The 14,878-nt window shown below is 35.9% G+C and overlaps 2 protein-coding genes and 1 long non-coding RNA gene across 6 annotated transcripts in view; 2 read left to right on the forward strand and 1 right to left on the reverse strand.

Moving 5' to 3' along the window:
- The window catches only part of LOC138404331 (uncharacterized), a 265,328-nt gene that overhangs the window by 223,500 nt on the left and 26,950 nt on the right, over positions 1–14,878 (forward strand). The window lies entirely within an intron of this gene.
- The window catches only part of Rbcn-3B (WD repeat-containing protein Rbcn-3B), a 170,873-nt gene that overhangs the window by 55,898 nt on the left and 100,097 nt on the right, over positions 1–14,878 (reverse strand). The window lies entirely within an intron of this gene.
- Positions 8,840–14,848, forward strand: LOC117994759 (pupal cuticle protein PCP52-like). The gene is made up of 3 exons (XM_034982718.2): positions 8,840–8,938; positions 13,886–14,074; positions 14,225–14,848. The coding sequence occupies exons 1-3, from the start codon at positions 8,894–8,896 to the stop codon at positions 14,807–14,809; spliced, it is 819 nt and encodes a 272-aa protein (XP_034838609.1). The 5' UTR covers positions 8,840–8,893; the 3' UTR covers positions 14,810–14,848.

A 14,878-nucleotide genomic window follows, 5' to 3' on the forward strand; every position in this document is an offset into this window, starting at 1 on the left:
CAAGTAAGTTTATGATTTCAACTCCTGTCACCAATATCTATGTGCACTATTGCACAATCTGCGGTTTGCCGCAACACAATAGTATTGTCATTTAATATTTTAGTAATACACTAGCTGACCCTGCGAACTTCGTTTCGCCTAACAGTCGATTCAAATTTTTTAATTTTTTTTAAAATATGAATTCACTATCAGAAATTCTAAAATCCCCACGATTTAGGACTTCAGTACTTTGCAGCATCAGGATTGAGGAGTTAGGATCCGAAGTTCAGTGATGTAGCCTATGCTTGGTACCTAAATTAATTTTGCATCATCCGCAGTTCCTGAAACATTATAGTTTAGGAGTGCTGTACCCTACATCATCAGGGTTGAGGAGTTGAGACTTGAAGTCTGAGAATAAAGTCGTTGCTTGGTACCTACAATATGAATTCACTATGAACACTTCCTGAATCTTGATAACCCAGGCGGGCAGTAACCCTGCAGCATCAGGATTAAGGAGTTGAATCCAGAATTTTTTATGTGACCACCACGAAAACTTTTTTTGTTGATTAAAAAAAAAAATTGCAAATCGGTCCAGAAACCTCGAAAAAATCGATGTAGAAAAAAGAACCACCTCCTTTTTGACAGTCGGTTAAAAACCGATGACCTTGAAATATTTACGGAACAATCTTTAAAATATCCCCTTTCTAACAAAAAAAGAATGAATGAAATCGGACTACGCGTTAATGAATTACAACTCAGTATACATTTTAACTTTCGTCCCCTCTCCTACGGGAACCATGCTGAATTTCGGGATAAAAAGTATCCTATATTCTTCCTCATAGTATGACCTCAAATCGTACCAAGTTTCATTGGAATCCATTCAGTAGTTTCAGCGTGATGCGCGGCCGTGATACAGACAGACAGACAGACAGACAGACAGACAGACAGACAGACAGACAGACAGACAGACAAAAATGAAAAAAATTACAGTTTTGGGTTCAGTATCGATTATAGAGTGCCCTCGAAAAAAAATTTTCAAAATATCTTCAATGTACAGAATTTGACCTGTTACAGTTTTATTTTAAGTATATTGATTGATTGATTGATGATTGATGATATTAGAGATTTTGTGTACACTGTTTTTCTTTTAGTTTAGGCACAGATCACGACGGTTAGGGAACTTGCAAGAAAACGTCGAAGCTTCGACGTCACTGGCAGGCGTCATATCTTTTTTCCTTCCTTCCATATATTTTGAGGCTAGGTAGCCTATGAATCGCCCATGGATGTAATCTAGCGCCAACAATTATTACAATAGCTAGGCTATGAAACAACAATTTTTCATTGATTTCTCGTAATCCATAGTGTAATATTTGACATTTCGTTGATTCAGGATCAAACCGAGAGTTTCCTCACTCACTAGTAGTAGTAGTACACTAGTAGTAGAGTAGTTCACTCTGAAAATAGTTAATTTTACTGCGTTCACTGGTGAAATAAGTGATAAAGTTAGCTTTTGGTAAAAATCTTACAAAGAAAAACTTTGTTACTAAATATGTCTACTATATTTTTTGCTCACAAGTCGTTGTCAGGCGTCGAATTAAGCACACAGTCGAATTAATAGCATAACGGCACCGATTCTGTTGTCGTTCTCTAAGTTAAAGTTAGAGTATCTGCATCTTTTTATTTTTAATATTGCTAAAAGAGGACAGAACATGAATAACTAGAAAGACTATAAAATTTTATTATTTTGATTGATTGATTGATTGATTGATTGATTGATTGATAGATTGATTGATTGATTGATTGATTGTTCTCTAAGTTAAAGTTAGAGTATCTGCATCTTTTTATTTTTAATATTGCTAAAAGAGGACAGAACATGAATAACTAGAAAGACTATAAAATTTTATTATTTTGATTGATTGATTGATTGATAGATTGATAGATTGATAGATTGATAGATTGATAGATTGATTGATTGATTGATTGATTGATTGATTGATTGATTGATTGATTGATTGATTGATTGATTGATTGATTGATTGATTGATTGATTGATTGATTGATTGATTGATTGATTGATTGATTGATTGATTGATTGATTGATTGATTGATTGATTGATTGATTGATTGATTGATTGATTGATTGATTGATTGATTGATTGATTGATTGATTGATTGATTGATTGATTGATTGATTGATTGATTGATTGATTGATTGATTGATTGATTGATTGATTGATTGATTGATTGATTGATTGAATGATTGATATTAATATCTTTTTTTTCTGAAATTAAAAATCTTGGTGATTATGTTTAAGTAATGGGCCCGCTGTGGTATTAATATTTTTCCTACATTGCATAGACGCATTCAAGGTAACATTTTGTATGCAGTTCGCCTTTGTTCTTTAAACAAATAGGCTTGCGACTGGCAGCTAAAGTCACGAGGATTGACAGCTCGAAATTAAATTTAAGACTGTCAAGTTGTGCCTGTCCTTTTCATATTACATTAGTAAGAAGAGAATGTGAAAACTGTAAAATTTCGTTGTTATACTAGGGTTTACGACAGCTAGGGAATTTCTAACAAAACGTCGAAGCTTTGCCTACACTGGCAGGCACTGGCAGGCATCAAATATTACCTACATTTGACGATGTAGGCTATGAAACGACTAGGGTTTTTTTGGTTTCACGTGACCCATAATATTTATTATTATTGAATAGAACTTATTGCTTACTTATTTTGTAAGGGGCTAAGTAAAAAACCATTATGATTACGATTTACGATAGACGAAAAATTCTGAAATCGTTCTTAAATAGGCATTAAGAAAGCCTATCACAATACACTTAGATGTTTTTCGTGAAGTCCACAAAAAAAGTACAATGTAAGAAATATGTTTTGCTTTTTAGGGTTCTTAGGGTAGGGTAGGGTAGGGTTCTTGAGGGTTGCAAAAAGAAAAACGGAACCCTTATAGGATCACTTTGTTGACTGTCTGATTATTTTTATCCTAGTTGATAGTTGATAATAGTAGAAAGTAATAACATTAATCAAATACAATAGTAGGAAAATACCCAATTGAGATATACGGCATTATAAAAAGCAAAGCTCACTATGAAATAAATTACGTAGCATACCATCACGTCGGATATAAAAAACAAGATTCGCTCTCGTTTGAACTTGTACCCGTTACCCGTCGGTCGGTGACCTACGCGTCAGATGCGCTGTGACGTACTGTTTACATCATTAGATATTCGTTTGACGTGACGTAGGTATTCCAGATCGCTATGACGATTGATCGACCTGTTTAGATTTATTGATCGATCTTAGATCACTACTCATATTCATAGTATTACTAATATTATAAATGCGAAAATGTATCCGTCTGTCTGTCTGCTAGCTTTTCACGGCGCACCCGTTCAATCGATTTTGACAAAAAAAGGAGATCGCCCGTAAACGCGCCCTCATTTGTGGCGTCGTGTCAAAACTTAAATTTTTTTTTTTAAATGTGTTATTTTTTTACGATTATGTTTTATAACGACTTTTTTTCACTCTATTATTGAAAATATCCACAATTACAGTTAGAATCGTAAACATGCATTTATTTTGAAGAAGTATTAATTAAATATAACCTCAATATCAGCAATATGAAAAATAAGATTTCTTTATAACCAGAGTGAATAAATAGAAATCGTTTGCAGAATACAAAGAGTTAATTATTTGTCTACAAAATAAAATTAAGACCATGGTGACATAACAATTATATTAGGGGGGGCCCAAAGCTCCTAAGAAAATGGGCAATCTCTTTTGGTACACGGATAGCTTGCATCCCGGGGAAGGACATAGGCTACTTTTTATCTCGGAAAATCAAAGAGTTCCAATGAGTTTTATAAACCTAAATACACGCGGACGATGTCGCGGGCATCATCTAGTTTTAACTAAGAAAGTGTGTTTGTTTGTTGGTTTGTCTTTAACTCGCGCCGCAACAGAGCATGCAGTGGATCGAAGTGATTTTTTGCATTGATATAGTTTTATTCGGGAAAAATCAGTGAGTCCTCCCGGGATATTTAAAAACTTAATTCACGCATACGAAGTCGTGGGCATTAGCCAGTATATTATTATACATAATCTAAATATATAAAGTCAGTCAGTCACCTTTTCCTTTTATATATATATATTTTTTTTTTTAAAGAATATTAGCCATATTAAATGACTAATATTCCCCTTTCCTCTCCAATTAAGCGTCAGGCTTGTGCTAGGAGTAGGTACGACAATAGTGCAACGGGCGGGATTTGAACCGTCGACCTTGCGGTTTTTCAGTCCACTCCTATACCGGTTGAGCTATTGAGGATTAAATTATAAGAGGAAAGATCATATATAAAACCCCCAAAAAGAAAAAAAACATCACTAACACCACTAGCACACCAACGTATTTCGCATACCTACAGTAGCGAAATATCAACGCCAGTGTGTGCGAAATATGCGCGGAATCCAGATGACATTCTCGAAATCTATAACAGACGCAAAAAAACCCCGATCCTATGGCATTTGGATACTCGCACATGGCTACAGTTAATTATTTACATATTTTAAACGACAGGGCCATGAAAAAAGCGAAAAGGATATGAGTTACTTACGGTCAAAATCCATACCAATTATCTGTCGTCTATTCCTCTCTTATTTACTGTTGTATTTTCATTTATATATATATATATATATTAGGGTGTCCCTTATATGGTCGAACAATTTTTTTTTGCAGTTATCAAAACGCATACCCTCCAATTTTGTTTATTATACTAAGCTTAACTTAAATATAAAATTTTAACTTCCTACGTTCATGTTAACCCGTGCCGACAGGGTCCCAAAGTTTATGTAAGATGGTGTCTTTGAGTACTTCTTAATAAATAGCTAGGTCGTCGTAAATATGAATGTTGTATGTAAATATTGATGAAAAGACAAATTTAAGTAACACTTTTATTTATTAAACAGTTAAAGTTACATAATTTATTCACAATACTCTCTTCTTAAGGTCCCTTTTTTACAGACTAGAATCATCTTTTTGTGTTCTTGAACACAGCGTAATAAAAACTGCTTTTGCTGAATTTTCAAACTCGAAAACAAATTTTGCGCTTGATGGATACTCAATGATTCAGCTAAAACAATAAGTAAAATTATAGATAGTTCGATCAGTTCGATAATCATCACGCATAATACATTATTGGAGTTTATGCTTAAAAAAAACGTCGCCAATGCGTTAATAGTTGCGTCATAAAGATATTGTTTTACAAAATCACTGCATGTTACGATAGAACTAAGGTCAATGTTTTTCCAGTTGTCTTTAAACTTTTAACGAGGTGGATTTTTGATTAAAATACACTTAAGAACCAATTCATAAACATAATAGCGGCAAAGAAGAGTATCATCTCTCTATGTAATTTTTGTTCCAAAATTACACAAGTTCCATTCAAGCTGCCTGTATTGGATAATGTCGTATCCCAGCACATTATTTGTACCTAACTTATCATAGAGGTTCTAGTCACAAAGTGCGTTTGCAACTGTTTTAGCTTGATCTTTGTCAGATGAGATGTCCAGTTTTAGTACTGCAAGGAAGTACTGCTCCTTTTCTCCAAATGAAGTAAGGATTGGCAGGCATTCTTTTTTAGAACTTCTCACAGGCCAGGAAACAGTTTTCCATCCCAGTAAACAGTAACAATTTCGGGCACGTTATACTGAAAATTATTTTTTATGAAATCCGCTTTATCCTTTCCCATTTGTGTTCGAATTCGTTGAATAGAAGGTCCGTTGATTGGATAATCGTCGCAATTATGACCTATTGCTGGCAGGCATATCGTGTAGTTCTACTAGTTCTTGAGGTGGTATAATGCTGTGTAAAAGGATGTCAATTACCTCTGTGAAGACGTTTGCCTGAGACTCTTTTTTCTCTTCTTCAATCTTTCTCTGTCTTGCCCTTTCATCCTTTTCAAGTAACTTTTCTCTACACCCAATAAACAACCTGGACATCACCACCACACCAGCGTGTATGATATCGAATAAATTATCCAAATCTTTTTGAAAACTCTCCTCGCAGCTTTTATAAGCATGCTGTGCTTTTTTGCACCCCTCGCCAGACTTGGTAAAGATCCACAAGCTTCTTTATACAGCTAGGAAGAGCTTTTGTGGGTATTTCAGCCTTTCTTCAGAATATAATACACTCTTGAATGATAAGATTCGTGATTTCACTAACACTTTACTTGATTTCGCGAATGTTAAAACAGAACTGTGAGAACTTGATGGTTAGACGGTAATTTCGTATCAGTTATTTGGTGATTTACCTGAACAATTAAGAAAATACTTTTTTACAACGCTTCTCCATTTCACTGAGATCTTTAAAATATCAAACAATACGCGTTAATAATGATAGGTCGAGATAAATCGACAAATAGAGCGTGCGTGGGGTGGCACCACGCGGCACTTGCAGCGCAACTTGTATGAACATTTTTCCAACTCAAGTCGGCACGGGTTGCAGTTATCCAAATAAGGAAAAAATTGATATTAGGGTGTTTTAGGGTCAAATAAACAAAACTAGAGCCTATGCGTTAAAAAATTCAAACTTTGAAAAATAAGGGACACCCTAATATATATATATACATACGTAAATTATGTGTATTTACTTTATTTAATTAGTACACCCCTTCCGCTTTCTTTAATTTTTATAATATCCTCTACCCTAAGGTTGGCTGGAAGAGATCGCTATTTTAGCGATAAGGCCGCCTATTGTACATGCTGTATTTGTTATATGTCTATTGTTTTTGTTTTGGTGTACAATAAAGCATATTTTACTTTACTTTACTTTACCAATATTATAAATGGAACTGTGTGTCTGCCTGCTAGATTTTCACGGCCCAACAGTTTAACTGATGTACAGTACGCGTCCAAAAGTAACGTACATCGGCCTGTAGAATGATATTTTGGCTTTGTAGAGCGTTGTCTCTGTCACTCATACCTATATGACGTTTTGACGTTTTGTCGGTCTCAAAGACAGGGACAGCGCTCTACAAATCTGCTATCTCCTTCTAAAAGTCGATGTACATTACCTTCGACCGCGTATATTGTTCATAGTTTGCTTACATCATGGGGACGGACATACGCTACTTTTTATCCCGGAATTTCAAAGAGTTCCCACGAGATTTTTATAGGCCTATCCTTTAACCAATTTATATGAGGTAAAGAGGTAGTTTGCGTCCCGGAAATTGACATAGGCAACCTTTTATCCCGGAAAAGCAAATAGATCCCACGGGATTTTTAAAAACCTAAATCCACGTGGACGGGCATCATCTATTTTTTGCCGATATGATTGATTTAACTCGCTCCGCTGCGCTCGTGGCCCCAATTAAAATATATACCAAACATACCGAGCTTCGTACATATCAGGCACCTAGAGGGTAATACCAATATATAATTTCTTTTAAAGGTTACTTGCTGTTTTCCGTATGTAGATCTGTACGTGCGAGACAATAAAATACTGTGAAATTTTACATGACTTCCGTACTATGCCACATTCCCTATACGTACAAATTTCAGATAACGGTTTGATGAAAGCATTAAAACACATGGTTAGGTATGGATTAGAGCCTCAATAGCTCAACCGGTATAGGAGTGGACTGATAACCGAAAGGTCGACGGTTCAAACCCCGCCCGTTGCACTATTGTCGTACCTACTCCTAGCACAAGCCTCACGCTTAATTGGAGAGGAAAGGGGAATATTAGTCATTTAACATGGCTAATATTCTTAAAAAAAAAAAAAAAGATCTATATACTTACTATGGTTTTTATATGTCGGAGAATCCAAATCACATGAATCTGCGACATATTTTATACTAGCTCAAGCTCGCGACTTCGTCCGCGTGGACTACATAATTTCAAACCCCTGTTTCACCCCCTTCAGGGTTAAATTATTCAAAATCTTTTCTTAGCGGATTCCTACGTCATAATAGCTATCTACGTATGCCAAATTTCAGCCCGATCCATCCAGTAATTTGAGCTATAGATAGATCAGTCAGACACTCACTTTTTCCTTTTATATATTTAGATTTATTTTTATTGATTATTTTAAAAACATTATTTCAAAAGAAAGTCTAAGAAGAAGAGGCATAATATTTTGTCCATTTTTTTTGGTTACGGTTAGGTACGATTTGGTTCTACATAAACAAATTCTAGCTATGTTTGAATAATATGTACCTATCTGTGGCAGTCCAGCAGTGGACGTCTAATGTTTGACGATGATGATTCGATATAGACGGAATTAATTTTATCTTACTCTAAATACTTAGAACAAATAAAAATTGCAATCGCGATCGTATGTGTATTTGCTTATAATTTCTAATTGGCTAAGTTGATTTAAATGAGATTTTCACAATCATTTAGAGCATTCCATGCGGAAAATTTAAATATTAGAAATGCGAAAGTGTATTGGTTTGTTGGTTTGTCCTTCAATCACATCGCAACGGAGCAAAGGATCGACGTGATTTTTTGCATGGGTATAGTTAAAGATCTGGAGAGTGATATAGGCTACTTTTTGTCCCAGAAAATCAAAGAGTTCCCATGGGATTTTTAAAAACCTAAATCCACATCAGCTAGTGTGTAACAAATTAATATTTTTGGTCTGTAAAATAGGCAAGTCAACCCTTGCAAAGTTGGTATTTTATAATGTGGCGCCAAAGCATGACGTAACACAGAATACCAATAAAATACCTCATTTAAGATGGCGCCCATCAAACTGTCAAAAAGCGCGCGCTTCCTCCTTCCATCACCCTCAGGTTGTTGACGTTTGAACTTTTTTTATTATATTCATGTAAACGAGCATACCCATAGTTGAGCCTGTTCTATATACTATGTGGATGGAATATAAAAACGGGTGGAGATCGGATGAGGCAATCAGTAGACATCTATAACGCAAAGATGAGAGTTCTGGTCAGTGACACTTCCCTAGTTATATTTTTTAAGAGTTCTTAAGTGAATTTTGATAGTGAAAAGTTCTATTATTTTAGTGCATTTTTAGTGATACTACTTTGGCATATACAAATCCATTCGCATTCGAAAACTAAAGAGTTTTTATATTGTCAAATATATATATATTGTCAAATATATAATATATTTGAAAGGTGCCTTTATAAATCTACGAATTTCGGGACATCCAAATGAAAAGTTTGATATTTTTAGGGTACCGCAATTCAAAAGGAAATAAAGGAACTCTTACAGGATCACTTTGTTGTCGGTCAGTCTGTCTGTCCGTCGTGTCTGTCAAGAAAACCTATAGGGTACTTCCCGTTGACCTAGAATCACGAAATTTGTTAGGTAGGAAGGTCTTATAGCATAAGTAAAGGAATAAATCCAAAAACCGTGACTTTGTGGCTACATCACATTTTTTTTTTATTAAAATGTGTTCATGAACAAATAATTAGTATTTTCAATTTTCAAAGTAAGATAACTATACCAAGTGGGGTATCATATGAAAGGGCTTTACCTGTACATTCTAAAACAGATTTATCGTGCGAAATGTCGAAAAAATACGACTGAAGTACGGAACCCTCGGTGCGCAAGTCTGACTCGCACTTGGCTGGTTTTTTTAACTGCGGAAAGGCATGTTAGATTATCTTGATGAGCGGTGATAGATAGCGGATGATTAGGGTACGGAGTTCGGTCCCGAGTGCGCACCTCTAACGTTTCGGAGTTTTGGGCGTTTTAAGCAATTATTATCACTTAATGGCGAAGGAAAACATCATGAGGAAACTTACATGTTTGAGAGTTCTTCATGTTCTCAAAAAAGTGTGTAAAGTCTGAAAATGCACACTTGGCCAGCGAAGTGGACATTGGCCAAATCTTTCTCATTCTGAGAGGAGACCCGTTCTCAATAGTTAGCCGGCGATGGGTTGATTGTTGGTGTGTGTGTGTTTGTGTATGTGTGTGTATGTTTGTGCGTGTGTGTGTACATATGTGTATTATACAGTAATTTCAACGTGCTTGTATTTGTTTAATTAGCTAATGCCAATGCAACTGACATAAAATACATTAAAAACGTTTTAAAATGAACGTTTTAGATAACTCTAAAACGTTCATTTTAAATTTTTATATTATAAATAGTTATATTTAGAAACCTAGCAACTTATACTTCATTAAATATGTTAATTGGTAAAAAAGGCATAGGAAAAAACAAAAATAATTCATTAGTCAAAACATTTCGTGAGGCTTTACAACTGAACCGTATTTTAAATATTATTTCAGGATATATTGCAATTTTTTTTTTGTATGTATGCGTTATTACGAAAAAAATAGACTAAACAAAATGCTTTGCTTCGACTCAGTGAATTTATGAAATAAATACAACCTAGTCGTAATCATTATTAAAATTGGGATACACACGGCAGACAAGAACGTGTGATCAAATGGTGCTATGAGTATTTTGGGTGACCTGAGTGTTTTAATCTAATGTACATAAATACAAAAGTTGACTGACTGACCTAGCAACGCACAGTTTAAACTACTGGACGGATCGGGCTGAAACTTGACATGCAGATAGCTATTATGACTTAGACATCTGCTAAGAAAGGATTATTGAAAATTCAATCCCTAAGGGGGTAAAATAGGGGATTAAAATTTGTGACGACGACGAAAAACAGACGACGTGTCGGACATAAGCTAGTAACTACCCAAATTTATTTAAGTCTATAAATTAAAAAAAATGGTGTCCGCATTATATTTAGTTATTTTTAAGGCATGTTTGACGTCTTTTAAATAAAATATACGGATGTGGTCTCATCTATATTCAGAAAAATAAAAATGTTTGGTTTTTTAATATAGAAGTTTATCATTTATTTGTGAAACTATTGCCTCATTTGTCGATAATTGTCAACAATGTTTAAATAAAATTATTATGTATGTACATTGTACATACGACCTTCATGACGACATTCCGATATTATAATTACTAATCTATTTTATCAGAAACAGGTTAAAAGGTATAATCTATATTAGTTTTATAAAACCTACGTTCAATAGAGCCATTTATCATACATCTGCATAGCATTACTATAATAGGTACTAGTAAAGTAGCTAGTAGTACTAGGTATATATGAAAGGAAAAGCTGACTGACTGACTGATCTATCAACGCACAGCTCAAACTTCTGGATGGATTGGGCTGAAAGGCATACAGATAGCTTTTATGACGTAGACATCCGCTAAGAAAGGATTTTGGAAAATTCAATCCCTAAGGGGGTAAAATAGGGGTTTGAATTTTGTTTAGTCCACGCGGACGAAGTTGCGGGCATAAGCTTGTATGTTATAAATAAATCATTATTTGTTTTGGTATGATGACAAGTTATTGTTTTGTAGTTTTAAAGGTTTAGCTGAAATCGCAACTTATTACAAATTAACAATTTAGGATACTGTCAAAGACTAATCATTATTAGCATCATCGTGATCAACCCACCGCCAAACTATTACTAAGAACAGATCTCTTGATGGAATTTTAAAACTCCTTTCTTAGCGGATGTCTACGTCACCTATCAGCTATCTGCGTGCCAAATTTCAGGCCGATACGTCCAATAGTTTAAACTGTGCATTGCTAGGTCAGTCAGTCAACTTTTGTTTTTATGTACATTAGATTAAAACACTCAGATCACCCAAAATACTCGTAGCACCATTTTATCTTTTTATATTTTTATAGTTTGAGCTGTGCGTTGATAGATCAGTCAGTCAGTTAGCTTTTCGTTTTAGAATTTTGATTAATGTATTAATCAATATTGTATCTTTTGCTGGATGAACTCGACGTCCGTGTGTATAACGGTTTTATTAGCAAACAAGTTTGACCTTCAGTCCGCATACCGACATTATAATCGCTAATCTCTTTATCAGAAACCCGTCCGTCCGTTTTTACTATGTTGGGCGGACAATGCAATGTACCAAGAAATGTATCCAATCAGATGGGTTGTTGCCATTGACTTATATATTACTTCGTATGGACAGGGCCATTGAACAAACAAAATGACACCGACTCAGTGGTGCTTTAGCACCAATGCAACCTCAGTGACGTCTGGATTTCAAACGGGTCGTTCATAAGTATCTAAGAGGTGGCGCTGATTTATTTGGTTCCAAAACCGTGAAAAATTTTGTTGGCTTGGGCATATCTTGTTATTTATATCGATGGTTGTTGCGGAATGTAGTCGCTATCGACATAGGTTCAAAGAGAAATTATTCGAATTCGACAAAGCGGCCTAAGAGAAGTTTCCTTTGCGCGCTCCCCATATAAGCGTAGTTTGGTTCTCATTTGAATATTAACTAACTAGCTGATGCCCGCGACTTCGTCCGCGTGAATTTTCATTTTTTTAAATCCCGCGGGAACTCTTTGATTTCCCGGGATAAAAAGTAGCCTATGTCACTCTCCAGGTCTTAATCTATACCTATGCAAAAAATCGCGTCAATCGCGCGATTGAAGGACAAACCAACAAACCAAAAAACCTACAAACAAACACACTTTCGCATTTATAATAAGGGTACTGATTTGTAAAATAGGCCCTTCAAAAAAAATGGCACTTTAACCTTCAAGACTACTTCTACAATCAACAAGTCGGAAGGTCTAACCAGTTACCTATCTTAGGTACTCACCCAATAATCATATTCATAATGCATACAATTAGGTTACAATGTAACAGATATATTCCTAGACTGTACCTTTTTATAATATCTGCAACTAGTTTTTAATGTCATGTACCTGCATTAAGGACCCTTGCACACTTGATATTTTACGATTTCTTAAAAACTGTCACAATTGACACCTGGAAAGAAGAACATTGTAGATATCTCCGTCTCGTTTTGTTGCGCGGAATATTTGTTAATTTTCGATGGAAGCTTCATTTCTTCCGACATTTCGTTCAAATATCGTCATATTTCAACAAATTAACACAAACCAATATTATACTATACCTATAAACCTTCCTCTTGAATCACTCTATCTATTGCTGAAAACCGCATTAAAATCCGTTGCGTGGTTTAAAAGATCTACGCGTTCATACATACAGACAGCGGAAAGCGACTTTATTTTATACTATGTAGAGATAGGTAACAAATTACACTTTTTGACGGTCGGTTGTTGGATTTGTAAGACGATATGGTGGTGATAATTTTTACGCGGACTTAAAACTAAAGCTACGACGGTTCACATACAGTTCAGTACATACCTTTAATTAGCTCGTCATTTTATCTAAGAACTTTTGTATTTTAATTTTTATTTATTTACACTTTATTGCACACAACACAAAGTAAACATTGAAAAAACACAATACAGGATCTTAATCTAATAGATGTAGCATGCAAAGGCGGCCTTATCTCTTCCAGGCAACCTTTGACGAAAGGAATCACGAAAGCACGGGTTGGAAGCAATTTTGTGTTTGATGTAGATGATTAGCTGTTGGTGATCCTAATAAATGAAAAAAAAAAACAAAAAAAAAAATAGTGTGCTAGTGCCCTAATATAGTAAACCAGTTCAGCAGACACCTAACTTTCAATTTAGATCAATCTAGAACCTTTTCAAGTTTCGATATGTACAATATTGTCAACATAAATCAGAATCAATCAAGCATAATAATTCGTTTTCATATTGATTCTAGTATACCTACGCACTACTGGTTCAATCGGGGAGGGAACTCCCCGCACTCCCGCACAGCCCCCGCGCTAACTCGGTGCGGGCGAGTTTACCCGATTTCAATGAAAATTGGTACAGAGATAGCTTGCATCCCAGGGAAGGACATAGGCTACTTTGATCCCGGAAAATCAAAGAGTTCTCACGGGACTTTAGAAACCTAAATCTACACGGACGAAGTCGCGGGTATCATCTAGTAATAATATAATTATTTTATCCACAGATCGTTTCCGCCCTTCTCGCCTGCGCGTCAGCGGCGCCTTCTGTCTTAAACTATTTACCCTATACGGCTTTCCCGCTCGCACCTGTGGCACCGTATGCAGCCCTCCCTGTCGCACCAGTGGCGGTAGCGCCAATAGTTGCACCAGAAGTGCCAGCTGGTGACATCCAGGCTGCTGCTATAGATGCCCAGGTAACTATAGTATAAAGAGAGACACAGTAGTTGGACGCCTTTGATCTCGTGGTAAATGATCACGACGACAATACCCATAATTCTTATTATGCGTATATGCGTTTTATTATTGAATTTGCAATAAAATGATTGATTGATTTGTTTCCCCAGGTTAAAGCCAACGATGAAGCCCAAGCCCTCGCCGACAAAGCAAGAGAGCTACAAGAACAAGCCGCCGAGAACATAGACGAAGGAGTTGCTGAAGCCAATGACATCACCAAAGAGAAATCCGAAGAAGCCTTCTGGGCTGCTGAAGAAAAGAAAAACCAAGAACTAAACGAAGCGCAAATCGCTGAAGCAAGGTTAGCTGCCGAAGCCGCTAAGGAAATCGCCATGCCTGAATCAGCTGAAGAGAAATCCGAAATCAAAAGTGAAGCCACTGAAGCTAAAACCGAAGAAAAAATGGAATTGAAAGCCGAAGAAGCGGAAAAGCCAGTAGAAGCTGAAATGAAAGAAATGGAGAAGAAGGATGATACCGTTGAAGTTAAAGCCGCGGCTCCTGAAGCGCCTAAACCTGAAGATCCTTTCACAGCTTACAAATCAATTTTCCCGGTACCTATAGCTGTCGGCCCTGGCTTCAATTTCCAGCCATACGTTGCTCCGATATCGTACCAAGCTGCTTACAGATCTCCGTTCCCTGTAGCCACGTTTCCGCACATCTACCAACCCGCAATAGCTATAAAGCACGTGTGGTAATATGATAACATTAAAATACTAATAAATCGTAATTAAAGTCATGTCTTTTATTCTCATTGGTATCCTTTT

The sequence above is a fragment of the Maniola hyperantus genome, chromosome 27 (genome assembly GCF_902806685.2).
Source record: "Maniola hyperantus chromosome 27, iAphHyp1.2, whole genome shotgun sequence".
Classification (NCBI taxonomy): domain Eukaryota; kingdom Metazoa; phylum Arthropoda; class Insecta; order Lepidoptera; family Nymphalidae; genus Maniola; species Maniola hyperantus.